We start from the raw sequence: 19,840 nt of genomic DNA, 5'->3' as shown, positions 1-19,840 counted from the left end.
GGAGTAAGGGTCCCAGGATACAAAGTTTCCCACGACTTCTCACCATCCTGGCCCTCTGCACAGGCACATGGGGCAGAGCAGGGTGGGGAAGGAGACCACCAGGGAGGTGGAAAAAGGTGAGCAGCCCCCCAGTCCAACAGAAGGATGAGCTCCTCTCATTGGGCTGGCAGGAGCCACTGGGACTGGGGCGAGAGGGGTGAGGGCTGGAGTCGCAGCCGCGGCAGGGCCAAGCCCCAGTGAAAACAGCATGCTAATTAGATTTATGGATGAGGCTAAATTAGGAAGTGAGGACTCCCTCAGCTCCCTGGGGAGCTGGAGCTTAGCTGGTTGGGAGCAGTCACACTGCGGGGCGCAGCCGGGACAGCAAAATCCCAGCAATCATCGGCGCCAGCCTAAGCAGTCCGCAGAGGCGACCGGGGAGAAGTTAATGGGAGAAGCTGCCCCCCCCAGCTCTGCTTGGCCATCAGCAGCCAGTTCCCAGAAAGCCTGGAACGTGGGGGAGGAATCCTGGACCCGGGGTGGGAGCTGCGAGACAGTGGGGGCCTTTCGAGTAGACCCCTGCCAGCTGCTGGGGTGGGGGTAAAAAGGCTGAGAGATGCGCAGCAGGTGCCGGGAGCCCAAGTTCTGGCTGTGCAGAACCTGGGTTCTGGAGTACATGGAACTCCACCAAGGGTCAGAGTCACTGAGAGCTGCCGGCATCTGGGGAGGGAGCCAGTGAATGGGAGAGCTCTCTATGTCTGTCTGTCTGTCTCTCTCTCTCTTGATAACCACTGCTGCCAGGGCACAGCGCATGGCTTGCTGACCTCCACTTCCCACCAGCTTTGCCTTGGTTGCTCCCCGGGCCAGTGTCCTCACCCCCACCTCCTCTCTGTTCCACTTCACCGTAAGGCGAGGGAGGTGTGCCACCCCCAGCCTTTATGTCCCCTGGGGGGATTCGGTGAGTGGCGGGCAATGCCCAGCCAGCTCCCAGGTGTCGCCCTCATTCGTGGACAGGAAAGGAGGGTCTGGAGACTGGGACATGGCTGCATCCCCAGAGCGTGCCACGCCCTACACCTGCCACCCTGGGACGCTGGCAGCCTGCCCTCCCTCCTTCCCACACTGCTCCTCACTACTTCTAGAGTCTGGTTTCTAATTACAACTGCTTAGGAGAACAGGAATGGAGGTCCCCGCCTGGTCACAAGGCAGGGAGGGCGGCTGCGACCTTCCGACCTTCCTTCGGGAGGCAAGGATGCCTCTTTGCTGTGTGGGTGCTGGGGAAGCACTGATGGCGCCCAGGTGAACGGCGGCCTGGAGGGGCCAGAGGTGCAAAATGGACGCCCAGCTGAACGTGCATGTGGGGGTGCCAACTTTAAGAATTTTAAAAGTATCAGCCTGGAAACAAAAGCCCGGAGAGGGAGCCGTGGGGCAGGGTGGGCATTGGTTGTGGATCACAGGAACGGGGGTGGGGGGTGGGGAGGTGGGGGGTGAAGGAAGGGTTTGTCACCTGCCTGGGCCCCAGTATGCACGCCGGTATGGTGCGGCCCACGGTTCCTCCTACTCAGAACAGTACCTTTAACTGCATAAGATGAAACGGGCCACAAAGCCAGCTAACTGTTTTGACACATGCATCAGAGTATTTTGAGAAGCCGATACAGTCCCAAGGGTGTGTTGGGGTGTGGTCCACAGTGGCATTGTTGTCGGGGCCGAGATGCACTGCGATGGCCAGGTCGCGAGAGTATGAACAGAGCTTTGAGACTGCCACAGCACCCGTTCACGGCGCAAGAGATCAGAGTCACAGCCACGGTGCCCGCGAGGTGGTTCATTCCTGCCGGCCTGCTGCCCCCTTCAGTTAGCCTCATTGGAGGCCAGGCAGCCCCTGCCTCTCCATCCCAGGTCCTGATGCCCCCAGCCCCTCCCCGGCTAAAGGACCCCCTGGAAGGGAGCCTGGGAGAGGCCCCAGGACACCCGCAGCCCAGGACGCAGCCTCTGCGGAGCAAGCAGGGAGGGGCTGGTGAGCCCGCAGCCCGGACAAACCGACTAACAGGAACAAATGTGAAAACGAATTCCAATAAACACAGGTTGCGGGCTGTGGCTCCCTGACAGGCCCAGGACACACACGGAATGGAAAATGAGGGCGGTGGATAAAAATAAAGGCAGAGACAAACAGGAGAACGGGAAGTCTCCCCTTGGCCCCCTCCCTGCCCCCCACGCACAAATGAACCCGGCGCTCTGGATGGAGCCGATTCGCCCTGCGTTTGCTTTCTTTTCTGTATTTATTTGGCGATGTCTTCTCCTTGGGGAGGTGGGTAATTCTGTTCTTTTTTTCCTGTGCCCCTCAAACAAATGAATCGTGTCATCTCCTGCCTGGAACAGGAATGACTCCCGCCAGATGTGTCCCCGGTCACCTCTGCGGTGCGCGCTCCGACCCCCCACCCCTCACACCTCCCCACAGCCAGGCTGGAAGTGGGAGGAGCCTCTGCGTGGTGGTACCACATCACTGGGGGGTCGCCCAGCGGGCCCTAAACCCTGCATTGAATTCTCAGCCAACCCTGTAGCCCCAAGGGGCCCCTGAGGGGGACGCCTAATACCACATTGACAGAGGGCCCTGTGCTGAGTCACTACTTCCTGTTTTTAGCTGCCCGCCCACACGTGCCCACCCGTGCCAGGCGGTCACTTAAGCTCATTTCCTCAGCAGAGTTGGGAAGTGCAAGTCAACAGGGTGTGGAGGGCTGAAAAGGGACAGAGGGGCGGCGTGTCCCCCCCTAGTGGGGAGCCCCGAGGCACAGGCGAGGCGAGACGAGACGCCCAGGGCCACGGCCTGGGCCTGGCTGGCCGTGGAGCCCTGGGCCAGCCCCTTAGCCTCTCTGAGCCTTCCTCCTCTCTCAGGACAAAGTCCTCCCCGGGTCTCCCAGGGCCGGGCACGCTCCTCTCCCACCAGCTGCTCTCCTAGACAGAGCAGCCCACTCAACCCTGGCCACAGCTCCTGGGGGGTGGGGGAGAGGGGGGAAGCCACTCTCCCTCCTTCACAGGCAAGAAACAGACCCAGAGCATAACGAAGTCCCCGAGGGTCACACAGATCAGGAGCGCGGAGCCACGTCTGGACCCGGGCAGTCTGCTGCAAAGCCGGGGTTTTTATTTTTAACCGCTCCAGCTGCCTCTTTTGTCCTCACCTGTCCTTACTGCCTCCAGGAACCAAACACACAGAGGCCTGGGCAGGCTGGGAGTGGTGGGGCCACAGAGGTGAGCGGGCAGCCCCGGGGAGGGAAGCTGGGCCACACAGGCCCCCAGCTGCCCGCTCCCTGCCCAGGTCTCGGGGCCGGGGAGACTGACAGGGATTAGGCGGAGGAGGGCCACACTTCCATCCCTAAGCTGAGGTTAGGCCCGAGAGCCAGCGTCCCGAGGCGGGAGGCGCCCACGCGGTGGGTTCTGAGGGCGGTCTCGGTGGGTGAGGGATGGGGGCAATGGGGGCAGTTGCCTACACGAGAGACCTCGCGCCCCGGCCCCCACAGTCCACCCCACGGTCAACACAACAGTCAGCGGGCTCCTTGAGACACGACTCAGACCGGTCGGCCCCGGCTCCGGCAGGGCTCCCTGTAACAGGGAAATGGCGCCCCGGGGCTGAGGAGCCTCGCCTGCTCCCTCTGGCAGCCGCGCCAGCCACGCCAGCCACGCTGCGCCTCTTCTGCTCCTTGAGAATGAATGCCAGGCCATTCCCTTGCACGGACCTCTGTCCTGGCACGGGCAGAACTCCCTCCACCCCATGGCTCTTGGGGCTGCCTCCACACTCCTAACCTAACCCGCCTCCATGGCAGGCCCCTGGGACCGCGGAGCCAAGCGCAGCCCCTACCCCGCCCCACTGCTCTCCCTGTTTCTGGAGTGTTCCACCCATGGTGATGTTGCTGCTGACTCCTCCGCTTCTCCCTTGGAAGGAAATGTAAGCTCTGGGGCCGGTGCTGTGGTGCAGCCTCTAAAGCCACTGCCTGCAGTGCCGGTGTCCCATATGCAAGCTGGTTTGAGTCCGGGCTGCTCCACTTCCGATCCAGCTCTCTGCTATGGCCTGGGAAAGCAGTGGAAGATGGCTCAAGACCTTGGGCCCCTGCACCCCTGTGGGAGACGTGGAAGAAGCTTCCAGATCCTGGCTTTGGCCTGGCCCAGCCCTGGATGTTGCAACCATCTGGGGAGTGAACCAGCAGGTGGAAGACAGCTCTGTCTCTCCCTCCCTCTCTATAGCTCTGACTGCCAGATGAATGAATAAATCATTAAAAAAAAAAAAAAAAGAAACATGAGCTCTCCGAGGGCAGGGCCACAGCGTCAGCACAATCGCCCAGGACCCAGCACGGGGCAGGCGGGCAGCAGGCAGCCACATGCTTGTGACACACAGCAGGTGCATGGCCACGCTTGTTCAGGGAGCCTGAGTAATTCTCCTACAAGCATCCATGCCAATGCAGTCCCTCAGGGAGGTCAGGGCCCTTGCGAATGAGTGAGGCCATTCAGAAGCTATTCGGATTCGCAGAGCAGCTAGAGGCAGAGGGTGCCGGCGCCCCCGCCCCGCTCCCCCAGTCTCCCCCTCCGCAGAAAGCGTTCTCGAGGAGAGCAGTAAATACGTTCTGAGAGGCTGCGGGCAGCAGCGAGGCAGAAATAAAGTGGCCCAAACGCTCCCAGCCTCCAAGCAGAGCGCAGAGCGGTGCAGCCCACAGGCACGGCAGGTCTGGTGACAGGTAGATGTAGATGAGAGGACCGGGCAGGTCTCAGCCAGCCGGGTCACCCGGTGCGGTGAGGACGTTTTCTCTGGGTCTTGTGCAGTAGCCCCAGGTGCGCGGGCTCTCCCTCCCTGGGTAGATCTGGGCTTGGCAGGGTGTGAAATATGGACAGTCCTCTGGCAGGCACTCACTGGCACAGGGTTCTTGAGGGTAAGAGAGCAGAAACTTCCAGGCCACCCCGTGCAGATGGGAGACAGAAGTGCAGCTGAGCAGGCTCCCCAGCCCACGGAGGTGCTGGGGCTGGAGGAGGGGGAGCGGGTCAAAGGCAGAGAGCACCAGGAACAGGTGCAGGGCAAGGGGCAGAGAGGCAGGGCAGGACCTGAGTGGGTAAACCTGCTGCTTACTTCCCATGGAGAAGAGGCCCAGCGGCCAGCGCACGGGAAGAAGCAGTGCAGCTTCAAGGCCAAAGTCAAGACATGCGTGCCCTACCCCCAGGCCGACTTCTGGGCTCCTCCCTTCAGATTCTGCCATGTGCACCCCACCTTCCATTCGCATCTCTGGGCAAGAAGGGGCTGCTCCCAGCTCCAGCCCACACCAGCCCTCTCCTTACAAAATGACCCAGTGATGCTGACCACATGACGGAGTCCTGGGGAGGCAGGAAGGGACGCCCAAGCACCTTTGCTGCCAGAATGTCTGGCAGAGCCCAAGATTCAGCGGGAGACTCAGCAGAGTTGTGGATGGGGCGGGCACGGCAGCCATCACCCTGTTAGTGTGAATTAGCACGCTCGTCAGGAGCAGCTGCCACCATGTTCCCACTGCGGGGTCCAGCTGCTTCCTCCTCCCCTTCCTGTTTCCCACCAGGCCCCCCTACTGCCCCGTAGGGTTGGTGAGGTCATTCTTCCTACACAAACTCAAGTGGACCCCGCCTGGGAAAAGCGTGTTCACTGAGCTAGCGCATACTATGGGAAGGGCCCACGTGTGGTATACATGTGACCCCTTCAGGGTAACTGCCAGACGGACAGTGACAAGAACATCACGCCGACAACGGGGGCTGCGCACCACGTGCTCTGCAGAGCCTGTGACGCAGGGGTCCGACTGCGCGTGCCCCCGCCGGCCTGCCTGCCTTCAAATCTGCTGTATGAACACATTTTTCTGCTGCCCCGAGCAAATCCAGTCCCCTCTGTCCCAGACACGGCTGCTTACACGCATGTTCTCCCTGAAAGAGAACTGCAAGAGCTGACCATTGGGAAAAAAACCACATCCCTTTTACAACGGTTGCTTGCTTCCCTTCTGAGGCTCCCTGGCTCTTCCCAGATTCTGAGCACGTGCTGTGGCCCCTGCTGGCTGTGGGTCCCACGGCTGAGAGCCCACATGGGTAACCAGGGCCTCCTCGACACCCGACATCCGGGGCTGGGCCCTGGGAGTCAGTTCCCGGCTGGTTCGGGATCTCTCCAGGGTCCTGGAGCTGGGAGGAGGTGGGAGGTGGCGCAGCCAGGCCAGTGCAGAGAGCGACTTGGCCGTCTCTCTTACTGGGAGCCAGCTCAGAGCCACAGGCAGACCATTTAGGGGCCTCTGCATGGGGTGGTCTGGGCCTTGGGCTGCTGTCCTCCTAGTTAGTACTCTCTCTGTGTGCCACCGTGTCCTGGAGGAGGGACGAGGGGGACAGGAGGCCTGCCTCCATCAGCCCACGCTGTGGAGAAAGCAGCCAGGGCAGGCAGGGAGCAGTCCCTGGTCATGGTGGGCACCTGGGCAGCAGTGGGCTGGGCCTGGTGGGGTGTGGTCACCAGCAGCCTCGCCAGACACCCCTCAGCATTCCTGCACACACTCCCAACCACGCTCCCAGCCAGGCAGCCCAGGGAACCCCGGAGGACGAACCCTCAGCGGTGGCCCTGGTGTTCCCTGACAGCCATGGTGAGCAGGCCTGGGGACGCCCGCCTCACTCCTGGTAGAACTCAGAAACCCAGCCCTGATCAGGGAGCTGAGCCCCGCCCATGGTGGTGGCTGCAAGTGGTGTGCCATGCCATCTCCACCCTCCCCCCACCGATTGCAATCTCACAGTTATGGCGACGGCAGGATCCCATGGCTCACATCTTTGGGGTGGAGACAGACTGAGCTGCTTCCACTCCTCCCTAGCCTCGGGGCAGTGTGGCGGGGCCCTGTGCCTAGCGCTGGCCATGGGCCACCGAGTGGGCAGAAGTCCCCAGGGCCACTGCTGATCTGATGTACAGACAGCTGTACCCCACCCCTCCTCCAGTCAGAGGCCAGGAGTAGGCTGTCTGCGCATCTGCGTGACGGCCTGGAGGGGGCTCCCCTCTGGACCTCCGCTGGGCACAGTCCCGTGGGAACTCAACTTATATTTTGGAGTTAACTTGGGGCTGCAACATAGACTGAGTGACATATGTGCTTTTTAGAAAATTTTAATTAATTAATATATTTGGAAGGCAGAGCAAGAGAGAGAGAGAGAGAGAGAGAGAGAAATCTTCTATCCACTGGTTCACTCCCCCAAATAAGCACAGCAGTCGGGGCTGGGCCAGGGCCAGGCCAAAACCTGGAAGCCCATGTGGGTCTCCCACATGGATAGAAAGAACCCAAGTACTTGGGCCATCATTTGCTGCCCACAGGCACATTAGCAGGAGGGGGCACTTGATCCCAGACACTTTGATATGAGATTCAGGTGTTCCAGGCTGTGGCTTAAGCCTCTGCACCAACACCTGCCCCCTCCCCTTTTAAATAGATGAGCAAAAGGAGGCTCAGTGGGGCCAGCGCTGTGGCGCAGCGGGTTAAGCTGCTGCCTGCAGTGCCAGCATCCCATGTCAGTGCCAGTTTGAGTCCTGGTTGCTCCACTTCTGATCCAGCTCCCTACTAATGCACCTGAGAAAGCGGTAGAAGATGGCTCAAGTCCTTGGGCCCCTGCACCCACGTGGGAGAACCAGAGGAAGCTCCTGGCTCTTGGCTTTGGACTGGCCCAGCTCAGGCCATTGTGGCCAATTGGGGATGATCTCTCTGTTTCTCGCTCTCTTTTTGTAACTCTGCCTTTCAAAAAAATAAAATCTTTAAAGAAGAGGAGGCTCAGAAAGGGTCATCAGCGGCCAGCCTGTGGCACAGCAGGTGAAGCCTCCCTGTGGGATGCCCGCACCCCATGTAGAGTGCCAGTTTGGGTCCTGGGTGCTTTGCTCCACTCCAGCTTCCTGCTCACATGCCAGGGAAGCAGCAGGTCCTGACTCAGTCCCTGGGTTCCTGCCACCCACACGGGAGACCCAGATGGAGGTCCTGGCTGTTGACTTGGGCCTGGCCCAGCGCTGACTGTTGCAGGCATTTGGGGGAGTGAAGCAGTGAATGGAAGATGTCTCTCTGCTTCCCTTTCTGTTTCTCTCTCTCTGTTTTGTTTCTCTCTCCATTGCTCTACCTTTCTGGTAAATGAATACATCTTACAAGCATGTTTATATTAAAGGGTCATTGATTCACGTCACAGAGCAGGCACAAACACACGGCCTGTCTGATGGCACAGCTCGTGCTGCTGCTATAGAGGCCACCTCCTTCTGGGCTTGCATCGTCAGCAAGTCCAAATTCCTTCGCTCGGCATTCGAGGCCCTCTCAGATCCGAAGCCCAGCCCAGCAGCCCAGTACACAAACCCCGCATGGTTAGCATGCACGCTGGCCTGCTGCCCAGAACTCAGGCCTGGGCCTGGCTGCCGGCCACTGGCCGGCCAGCCTTCCCACGTACCCCAAGCCCCAGGTCCTCTCCTCTGGCCCTAGGCCCCTTTCTCAGCTGCCCCCTCACAGGCCTCACACAGAAGCACTGGGGCACACAAAGCAGGACCTGGGATCTGCTGCCGAGGTCGTCCTCCAAAGAGGAGCCTCGTGTGTCCCAGAGAGACGCCACGATGACCCCCAGGGTGTGGGAAAACAGACCAACGGCTCCTCTGCTCCTTTGCAAGCTGCTGTTTTGCCCGGATGTCTAATGTGCCGACTAGCTGAGCTCGATGCTCGTGCATGTAACTTTCATGCGCAGCAACCGCACCCAGAGGTGCGGCTCACACAGCTTGTACGGGGGCCCACGGGGAGGCTGACCGGCAGGCGGCTACTGCCTGATACTGAGGACACGGCAGGGCAGGGGGCCCCAGTGCTTGTCTCCATGTACAGCCCAGGGGCTGGAAGCCCAGAGACACCCAGTATCCTCCCCAGGGTTGTCCAGCGCAGGCAGGGCAGTGGGCCTGCACTGGCCATGTGCTCCGGGGACTCACCTCGTCCTTGTCCACCACTTGGATGAAGAGGGGGAGTGCAAAGCCAACCTGCGCCAGCTCGGTGATGGCCACGCTGTACTCAGAGCTGTTGAATTCGGGTGCGTTGTCATTGATGTCGATGACCAGGATGTTGAAGGTCGTGGTGACAGTGGCATCAGACGGGGTGCGGTCGTCATTCAGCTCTGTGCCCTGCAGACAGGGGACAGTGAGCCTGAGCGTGACTGCTGCCCACCCAGGACCTTCTCAGTACTGGCACTGTGCTTCAGCATCCATGCTCCCCTCTCGGCCTCACTGCCACCGCAGCAGGAAGCGTCCATCACTATTATCCCATCTTGCTGACAAGGAGACTGAGGGGTTAACTAACACATACAGGGGCCAATGCTGTGGCACAGCAGGTAAAGCCACTGCCTGAGACCCTGGCATCCCACACGCACGCTGGTTCAAGTCTGGCTGCTCCACTTCCGGTCCAGCTCCCTGTTAATGCACCTGGGAAAGCAGAAGAAGATGGGCCAAGTGCTTGGGCCCCTGCGCCCACATGGGAGACCAGGATGAAGCTCCTGGCTTTGGCCTGGCCCAGCCCTGGCCATTGTGGCCATTTGGCGAGTGAACCAGGGAATGGAAGACCTCTCTCTCTCTGTCTCTCCCTCCCTCTCTGTAACTCTGTCTTTCAAATAAAACATATTTTGTTTTTAAAGATTTATTTATTTGAAAGGTAGAGTTACAGAGGGACAAGGGGAGAGAGAAGGAGAGGGAGAGGGAGAGGGAGAGGGAGAGGGAGAGGGAGAGGGAGAGGGAGAGAGAGAGAGAGAGAGAGAGAGAGGTCTTCTATCTGTTGCTTCGCTTCCCAAATGACTGCAATGGCCAGAGCTGCACTGATCCGAAGCCAAGATCCAGGAACTTCTTCTAGGTCTCCCACATGGGTGTAGGGACCCAAGGACTTGGGCCATATTCCACTGCTTTCCCAAGCCACTAGCTGGGAGCTGGATTGGAAGTGGAGCAGCCAGGACTCAAACTGGCACCTATATGGGATGCCAGCACCGCAGATGGTGGCTTAACCTGCTACACTGGGGTGCCAGCCCCAGTAAATTTTTTTTTAAGGAAACATGTACAAAGACAAACAGCCAGATCAGGTTCACAGTGAAGGTGGCTCCCCAGTGCTCTCTCCCATTCTCTGTAAAGGCAGGAAGTCGAGGCTCGGGGCTGGACGCTGAGCTGCCAGTGCTGTCCGCCTTCAGAGCTGACCCCTCGCCTCACTGGTGGGGGTGGGGGAGGGCTGAGAGGGGCCCAGGGCCCTGGTGCTGGGGTGCAGAGGACAGCGCCAGCATGGCTGACTGACAGCTGGACAGCAGGCGAGAAGAAGGAGCGAGAGGGCAGGCAAGGGCGCACAGAGCCAGCCCTGCCGCCAGTCCTGGCAGGGGCAGGGGACTCCGGGAAGGGCCAGGCAGGGCTGCCCGTCCTGCCCAGGCCAGTGGAGGAGCCCCCTCCGGGCCTCCTGCCTCAGTCTCCAAGCCACCCCTCCTCCAAATCGATGGCTGGGGCTGGGGGCCCCCTGTGGTCCAGGCAGGATCTATACCCCTAAATGGGTTTCCCAGGGAATGGCTCAGCAAGTCATTGATTTTAATTAAAATCAGCCACGAGTGGCAGGTAGTGGCAGAGGGCGGGGGCTCTGGCTTCCCGACACCTTCCGGGGTGGGGTCGCCAGAAGCCTCCACCCTCCCCATCTGCTGGGCTGTGGTCTCTGAGCCTGGGGAAGTGATGGGACTGAGAAACCGGACGAATCCCCAGAACCGGGGTCAACTCAAGGATGGCTCCAGGTGGCTGGAGCAGAAGGCATACAACGAGTGGGCAATGGGGGGACAGCAGGGTAAGCACCTGCTGTGTGCGCCTCACGGTCCTGGCTTTGAGCCCTGGAGTCAGGGCAAGTGGACGGGCAGCCATCACGTGCTGTGGGAGCCCCCCCAGGGCCGGAGCCCCCAGGCATCACTGGAGCCAGCATCGGGTCTCACCTTCACGGTCAGGATGAAGCCGTGGCTGTACAGGGGGTTCTCCCGGTCCAGCAGGCCATTCAGGGTCAGTGCTCCGCTGATGTAGTCCAGGGCAAAGATGCTGTTGGTGTTTCCTGCAAGAGAGAAGCGTTTCGGATGTGGTATCCCCAGGGGAGGTGCGTGTGGAGCTGGGGCCTGCACGCTCCTCTGGGCATTCAGGGTTTGTCAGTAACTGAGCAGATGCAAGTTCAAGTTCCAGAGCAATGCAAAGAGCCCTGGGGGGCACAGAGTCCACACTGCATCCCAGAGCAGGAACTCCCCGCTCTCCAAGGCAGCCCTTTCCAACCGCTGGCCGAGTCAGCGAGAAAGTCTTGCTTTGAGGTTGATGTGTCCTTGACACCTCTCCAATGTTTGCTTGTTTCTTTTTCTTTCTTTTTTTTTTTTTTTAAATTTATTTGAAAGATGGAGGGGGAGAAAGAGAGAGGAGAGAGAGAGATTCCATCTGCTCGTTCACTCCCCAAATGGTTGCAATAGGCAGGGCTGGCGCAAGCCAAAGCCAGGAGCCCAGAGCTCCAGGTGAGTGGCAGGCCCCATGTCCCTTCAGCCATCCACGGCTACCTCCAGGTGCACCAGCAGGAGGCTGGATCTGAAGCAGAGCAGCCGGGACTTGAGCCAGCGCTGTGCTATGGGAGGTGGGCATGGCAAGCGGAGGTGACACCTGCAGCACTCATCGGCTTCTTTTTCAACAGAGAGGAGGCCGCTGGCTCAAAGCCACCCACCAGCCATGGTGGCCAGTGAGTGAGCAGTGTGCACGTTTTGTCTTAATTTTCGTGGCCACACTGTCTTATTTGCCTATGGTAGTGACAGAGACTTCCAACACAATAAGATTATTAAAAACATTTTCCCATTTAGAAGATGAGTATGCAAGGTACTTATGCAATAAAGCCTGTGTTTAAAGTGCTGGCAGAGGGGCCAGCACTGTGACGCAACGGTTAAAGCCGTGGCCTGTAATGCCAGCACCCCATATGGGCACCGGTTCGTGTCCCGGCTGCTCTGCTTCCCGTCCAGCTCTCTGCTATGGCCTGGGAAAGCAGTAGAAGATGGCCCAAGTGCTTGGGCCCCTGTGCCTGCATGGGAGACCTGGAAGAAGCTCCTGGCTTTGGATCAGCTCAGCTCTGGCCATTGCAGCCATTTGAGGAATGAATCAGTGGATGGAAAACCTCCCTCTCTCTCTCTCTCTCTCTCTCTCTCTCTCTCTCTCTCTCTTTCTCGCTCTCTCTCTGGCTCTACCTCTCTCTGTAACTCTGACTTTCAAATAAATAAAAAATAAATCTGAAAAAATAAAGTGCTAGCAGAAATGGTTCACAAGCTACGATGTCCTCAAATGTGGCCACCGTCTCCCTGTTCCCGGCACCCAGCGCCCTTGCCTCCTCTTCCCCGGGCTGCCCAGGTCACCAAACTCATTCCCGCCTCCTCTCCCATCCTCCCAGCCCAGAGCCAGCCCTCTCCTCCTCCAGGAAGGCCATCTTGATCTCTCCTTCTGCCCCTTCCAGCCCCATAGGCAGTAACCAGTGTCTACAGTAACTATTTTCCAGTCCCTTCCTGTGTGTTAATCTGATTTCCCACTGGCCTAAAAGCCCCCTAAAGACAAGAGCCTTTCATGACTGTGCCAGACTCAGGAGATGCTCACACGCCCAGCCCACCTGGGCCAGACCTGCCGTCCCCACCTTCGTCCTGGCGCCCTTCTCACCAGGCTGTGCATTCATTCACCTGGGGAAGTCCCCAGCCCACTGTCCTCTAAGCAGTGTGAGGGTCATGCACACTCCGCCCCCTTCCCTCCCATCCACGCACACGCTCAGTGCTCAGCAGTCCCCGAGCAAGCTGGCCAATGGACCAAGCCGTGAGCTCGGCGCGGTGGGGCACACACATGTCCGTCTGCCGGGAATTCTCATGCGGAAGCACCCGCAGCCCGGCAAGAGTCGGCAGGGAGAAGCTGCTCCCAGACAGAAGGCTCAAAACAGAACATCTTCCCGGAGGAGGTGGTGCCCATTCCCCACACCACTTCCTGGCTGTGTGGCCTGGGGTCGCTTGCCTAACCCCTCTGCGCCTTGGTTTCTTCCCTTGTAGAACAGGGGTGATTACAATGACGTCGGCCTCACAGGGCGGCGAGGGAAGTCGGGACGCACTGACCGGCAAGGGTGCCTGGCTCAAAGTGCTCAGGGAGTGCTGCTGTCTGAGCGGGGCGGGGGCAGAGGCAGGACTGCAGGGGGATGGAGTGGGGCCCCCAGGCTCTGGGCTGGGGCTCCCTGCTGCGGGGCAGGAAGGACAGAGGTCAGGGGGGCACGTGAAGACACAACCGTGAGGGCGCTTCATCCACTAGGGGGCCTGCTGCTGGGAGGACACGAGGCCCTGTGCTTTCGCCGGTCACTCACTACCCTCTGGCTCCTTGGTTCATCAGCAAACCCGGGCTGTGCTTCCTCTGTGTGCCAGGGTCACATCCTCCACCTCCAGCAGGGCCTCACGGCCCAGGGCGGGTGGAGCGAGGGCGGGGCGGAGGGGCTGCTCTGAGGCTGGCTCCCAGCCTCAGCACCCACTGTGTGCACAGGCACAGACCAGCTCCCAGCCCCACGGCCTGCATCCCGCCATCGAGGGCCTCGGGGAAATGATTCTTTCCAGTAAAAGCGCCTACAGGTGTTTAACTAAATGTGATGCAATCTTTATCTTTGTGCACTTTCTCCTATAAATCCCTGACAAACCAGAAGCCAGCCCCTTGGTGAACTTTGGGGTTTGGAGAGCAGGGTTCCCAGCCGTGACACGCTCAATTGTGTCCCCACTCAGCACCCGCGTCCCATGCATGGTCACGCGGCCCATCCCAACCCAGAAGCTATCCTAGCACATAAGCCAGCCCTTCCCCTGCCGCGGAACCTTCTCCCACAAGTCTGCAGGCAAATACCCCTGACAGGCGCACGCTCAGACAAACCCAGGGACCGTCCTACAACACACACACATCAGCTGGCTCCCCTGCCGGCCCACTGCCAGGACCAACAGCCAGGTAGGCCTCGGGAGGGAGCCCCGACCCCAGTGCTCCTGCTGTCACCATGACAACACCACACTGGCTGGGTGCCTGCTGGGCTCAGGCAGGGGCAGGAGAGGAACCGGATGCCCCGGGCAGGGACGGCAGGTCTATGTCAGTTAAACATTGACTGACCCTCGTACTTATCCCTTTGAAGTTCACACTGAGCACCTACTACATGCTACGTGCTGGGGATCAGCAGAGCAAAGCGGGCAGTGAAGACCGGCAGTCGTGATATAATCACTCCGCGGGGGGCCTGAGCACTCACCCAGCTGAGGCCCCTGAAGAAAAGCAACACAGGACAGAGAGGCGACTTTTTTAAATATTTATTTTATTTATTTGAAAGACAGAGTTGCAGAGAGAGGTAGAGACAGAGAAAGAGGTCTTCCATCTGCTGGTTCACTCCCCAGATGGCCGCAATGGCCAGAGCTGTGCTGATCCGAAGCCAGGAGCCAGGAGCTTCCTCCAGGTCTCTCACGCGTGTGCAGGAGCCCAAGGACTTGGGCCATCTTCTACTGCTATCTCAGGCCACAGAGCAGAGAGCTGGATTGGAAGTGGAGCAGCCGGGATTAGAACCAGTGCCCTTATGAGATGCTGGAGCTTCAGGCCAGGGCTTTAACCCACTGTGCCTGGCCCCAAGAGAGGTGATTAAGACTGTTCCCTCTGGGGCCTGGCACTGTGGCATAGCAGTAAAGCCACCATCTGCAGCGCCTGCATCCCATATAGACGCTGGTTCGAGTCCTGGCTGCTCCACTTCTGACCCAGCTCTCTACTAATGCACCTGGGGAAATAGCAGAGGATGGCCCAAATGAAGAGACCCTGATGAAGCTCTTGGCTCCTGGCTTCAGCCTGGCCTAGCCCTGACTGTTGCGGCTATTTGGGGGAATGAACTAGCGGATGGAAGATCTCTCTCCCCCTTACCTCTCCCCCATAACTCTGACTTTCAAATAAATAAATAAATAAACCTTTTTTAAAAAGGACTATGCCCTCTGGAGGCAGACAGCAAGGGTTCAAATCGTAGCCCTGTTACTCTCTGGCTGTGTGGCTTTGGTTAAATAACCCTATTTGGACCTCAGTTTCCCAGTTTGTAAAATGGGGGTAATACTAGAACATTGCTGTGATGGTTAAATGAGCTGATACAGTGCTGGGCCCACATTGGCTGCCTGTGTGCACCAAGAGGACACCACCATGGTCCTGTCACTTCCCCTACCCTGTGCCCGCAGCTCTCTCTGCCCAGCAGGGTCTCCCAAACAGGGCTGCTGGGTACAAACTGGTTGCTGGGCCAAGAACACAGCCTGCAGGCCTGTGTGGCATCACGCTCAGGCTCTAACCTCTATGCACTTCACCTCTGACCCCACCCGAATCAGCTCCCTCTTCCCCTCAACAGTACTGTGGGTTTGGCTAAACACACACACACACACACACATGCTTGCCTGCTTTCCTGGAAACTGATACACCCATGAATTCTTTACCTAGGTCCCAGGAGGGTCCAGGGGTCTGCGGAGGTGGCCGGGGACGCTGTTCACCTGTTCAGACCCCATCGCTGTGCAGCAGGGCACCTGCTGCAACAGGTGCTTTCCTGTGTGTGTGTGTGTGTGGGGGGCACCTGGCAGGCGAGAGACTCTTGGGGTGGAGGGGAGGGGCAGCATTGGCGCCCTGGGGCTCTGGGAGCTGGTGACTGGAAGCAGGTCGCCCCTGGCCCAGCGGGCTCTCCTGGGGTCAGCTCCCTTGGAGAATCAGGACCTCTTGAGATTTGCAGAAAAAGGTGGAGAGGGTGTGAATGGGGCAGCCCTTCGAGCAGGACAGGCTGCTGGGGGCGGGGAGGGAAGGTACTTCATGGTCTTCATCTTCCTATTTATTAAAAACCCGTGGCTACTGCCTGTGGTCGCTGGCCACGGGGCGGATCCCGCCTCCAGCTGTTTGCACAGTGAGATGGTTTATTCAATCACCTCCTTTCTGCCTGAGGAGGCAGGTGCAGCGATGATAAAGAAGTGCCAAGGTCACCTGCCCGGGAAGGGACCAGCTGGGACCTAGGCTGATGTCTTGTTTCTCCCCGTGGGCATCGCCCCCTGCACACTGTGCCCCGCGCTACGGGACGTGGAAACATAGATAGGCAAAGGTGAGATCCTTGTCCGTCAGAGAGGGAGGCGGCCGTGAAGCGCTCTAGGGGTCCTAACGGGCAAAAGACACAAGAGACATTTCGTGGGGCACACGAATGGCCCATGGGGATGCATCAAAGCCACGTCACACCTGTTAGAGCAGCTGCTCCGGCAAGCAACAGGGAGCATGTTGTGGGGGAGTCGTGTAGGGGAGGGCACCCCAGGGCGCTGACAGTGGGAGTGCCAAGCAGTGAGGTCCCTGTGGAATTGGCCTGCAGGCTCTTGGAAAATTAAAACAAGTGCTACCACGTGACCCGCCAAGCCCACCGCCGGACACTCCGTGAACAATGGAACCACAAAAAGGGAATTCATTTTGGGGCAAGAAAAACCATCTGAAATCCACACACAGTATTTTTACAGCACGCACTTTCCACGAACTTCTTGAAGATGCCCCGCATCTCCGAGGAAGTGAAATCGGCAGTTGGAGAGACAGCTGTGCTCCCAGGTTCACGGCAGTGCTAGGCACACCTGTCCAGGTGCCGACTCAGCCTAGGTGTCCATCAGCTCACAAACAGATCAGGAACACATGGTCCAAATGCACAACACCCGGAATCCGTTCAGCCATAAAGAGAGGGAGCCCTGGCACTGATGACCCCAAAGGGAAATAAGCCAGGCACGGCGAGACAGACAGCACGGGGTCTCACTGGGAGACAGATCTCACAGAAGCCGTGAGCAGGCTGGGGACGGAGCCTGGGACGTCACAGTCACGCAGGAGGCATGAGCACCATGCCTCTGAAGCCAGTGAGAAGCAGGGATTCTGAATGTTCTCACCACAGAGAGATGACGGAGGTGACAGATACGCCAAATCCAACGACCTGATAAACACCACGTGGTGTCCAAAATAAAAGACTTCATAAAGAGGAGGTGCTAGAAAAAAACCACTCTGGAAAGCTCTAGATAAATTCCTCCATGATAGTTTCACGTAGCAGCAGAATGTCTGTGTGGCCTGCAGCGAGGACCAGAGGGAGGTGGAGCTGGATGGGAGCCATGGGCACAGGGGTGCCCGTGACGTCAGGGCACTGAAGACAAGGGACTCGGGCCAGACTGGGCTCCGTGGTAGACTTGTGGGTCCACCAGGGAGGAACAGGGCTATTTATTTTTAAATATTGATTAATTAATAAGTAAGAGAGAGAGGGAGAGACACAGAGAGGTCCTCCGTCTGCTGGGTCACTCCCCAGATGGAGCCAGGCACTCCTCTGGGTCTCCCACATGGGTGGCAGGGCCCCAGCACTGAGCCATCGTCTGATGCTTTGCCAGGTGCGTCAGCAGGGCTGGAATTGAAAGTGGAGCAGGAACTGGAACTGAAACTTTAATGTGGATGCAGGCATCCAAGTGTGCCCTGTGCCCAGCCCAACAGGCATATGTGGAAGGCAGCGAGGGAGACTGGGCAGTGGTGAGAGAGGTGGATGGGGAAGCAGCACGGGGCCCCGGGGCCTGGTGCAAGAGAGGAAACCACGGTGAGAAGGATCACCATGGTCAGACCATGCAGAGGCCGCCCACGGAGCTTAGGATCCGACTTCAGGACTTGAGGAAGGGTGGGGATGTGGCACTGGGGCGGGGGCCACAGGTGCTGCAGTGCACTCTGCAAGAGGCAGAGTGGCCGCTAGAGGGCGCAGCAGAGTCAAGCAAAGGGCCTAGGTTCTTCCTCCTGGTCCAAGGCTGGGGGAGGCCCTGGGAGGCAGCAGGGAAGGGGATGGGAGGGGCGCTGGGCTGTGGGTCGGGGAGGTGGTGGTCAGACTTGTGGGGGGCTCCCTCTCGGGCCCGTGGGAGTCAGAGGAGTGCAGGCCCATCTTGCCACCTGCCAGTCCCTCCAAGCTGGCACTCCAGGTCCCCTCAGGCTGCCAATCTGATCCTTCCACATCTCGTCCCCTTGTTAGATCTCTGGCCGCATCTTGACCCACATGGGCCGGGTTGGGCAAAAAGCAGCCTGGTGAGCCGCTGGCGGCTGTGTGGGAACACAGGCAGGTGACTTTCGGTGGCTTTGTCTGCTCCACGGGGCACCCTGCCTCTTCTCTGGCTGCCCTGAGTGACAAGAAAACCCAAGGCTCACACCTCGGCCTGAGCACTGTCTGCCTTTAGAAGCCATCTGTCACCTGCTGTCACCTGTCGCCTGCCGTGAGATACTCATCCTCATCTCCTGGCCACGGGCTCTGCCGGCTCCCAGCTCCTGACTCAGCTGCCCCGGCTGGACGGCTCCCCGGTCCTCACACCCTGGGACCCAGCCTGGCCTTGAGGATCAGAGCTGGGGCCGGCACTCTGTCTCTGGGGCCGGCCCCAGACAGTTTCTGGAATCCATGCAGAGTTCCTCCCTAGTACACACATTCTCCATGACTTGTTCAAGCCCCAGATGAATCTGGATTTCGATCGTTTTGCACCAAAATGAATTTATCTTTTAATTCCACTTTGCGTGGACTTATTCAAGCACATTTGGGTGTCTGTCGGAGGGCCTGAGCTTTGCTTCCTCCCTCTGTGGTAATCAGAAAGGGTCAGCTGGCACACACGAGGGGGAGGCACCCCTGGGCCAGCCCTGGGCTGGGGTCCTGGGAGAGAAGGAAGGAAAAAAAGCTAGGACTTAGGAGGAGCTGTCATCTTCCGGGGTGAAGCACCCACCCCTCCAAAGGCTGATCCCTGAGGGCAGGCAGGGGACTGGGTGAGATGACCCATGAGCCCCGATGCTTCTCCCGGCCTGCCCAGGCGCCTGTTGCAGGGGAGGTGCCTGGGGTCCTTGCCATCGGCACCCAGGAAGACTGCCCACTGAGCAGGAACTTGAGGAGGAAAAGGACTCAGGCGCCAGCAACAGCGCTGCCAGCTCCCAGCGGTTCGGGTTCCTGTGGGTATGGTGTGGTCGGGCTGCACTGCGGAGCGCACTTACAGGCTGCCCGGCCACAGCAGGTGCACATTTGGGTTCCCGTCTTCCTGCTTGGGCTGTTTTCTGAGTCCCAACTGCAGCCCACCTCGCCCAGAGCTGAAGGGGGTCCCCACGGCAGCCAGCTGCACCAAGATCTTGTGCCAGGCACTGTGCATTGTGTTCTACATGCATATCTTTTTCAGTTCACAAGACCCCTAATGAGGCAGGGGCTACCACCCGCAGTAACAGACTAGGAAACCAAGGCACAGAGCGGTTAAAAACAGCTGGCAATGGGCCACCTAGGTGGGGAGGGGGGATGAAACAGCCCCCACGGAGCTGAGGACTTCCTGTCCTCCCACAGGCTGCTGTTTCCTTTCTGCCCTGTCAGCTGTGGCTCATCAGTAGATGCAGGGGGGCCACCCAGGCGACCTGGGGCCCTGGGGCAGGTGGGCCTGCAGTCCCACCCCTGTCCAGCGGGGCCCTGGCGTTCCAACTGGGATAGAATTTTATCACTGCATAATGGAAACTGCGAATCAGTCTCAGGTATGGGCTTTGGGCAAGATAGCTTATGAATTAAAAATTGTTACTTAGTTGCCTGCTGACAAAAGCCCCCCCTCCCCCGGCCCCGGGCGGCACCTGCGCGGACCGCATTCATCAGCCCCTAGACCAGCATATGGTAACCAGCGGCCTGCGCTGCCCTGGCTTTCAACCAGGGGAGGGGGCAGAGCGCTTGCTGCTTCTCTTAAAGGCCCTGGGGTGGGGGGGTCAGGCCGATCTCCGCTGGGTGCGTCTGCATCAGGAACCTGCTTAGACCGCACCCCAGAGAGGGGCCCCCGCCCTTGTCACTCTCTG

General features: G+C 59.2%; 1 protein-coding gene across 5 annotated transcripts in view; it reads right to left on the bottom strand.

Annotated features, from left to right (window-relative positions):
• Window positions 1-19,840, bottom strand: part of CDH23 (cadherin related 23) — a 322,391-nt gene that overhangs the window by 154,108 nt on the left and 148,443 nt on the right. For all 5 annotated transcript variants that reach the window (XM_062214575.1, XM_062214574.1, XM_062214573.1 and 2 more), the window contains 2 exons: window positions 10,930-11,042; window positions 8,924-9,112 (listed from right to left, as the gene is read on the bottom strand). In XM_062214575.1, coding sequence (XP_062070559.1) covers window positions 8,924-9,112; window positions 10,930-11,042 — 302 coding nt within the window. The remainder of the gene's footprint in view (window positions 1-8,923; window positions 9,113-10,929; window positions 11,043-19,840) is intronic.

The sequence above is a fragment of the Lepus europaeus genome, chromosome 17 (genome assembly GCF_033115175.1).
Source record: "Lepus europaeus isolate LE1 chromosome 17, mLepTim1.pri, whole genome shotgun sequence".
Lineage (NCBI taxonomy): Eukaryota > Metazoa > Chordata > Mammalia > Lagomorpha > Leporidae > Lepus > Lepus europaeus.
Note: the sequence above shows the minus strand (reverse complement) of the source record. Positions and strands in the feature narration are given on the sequence as shown.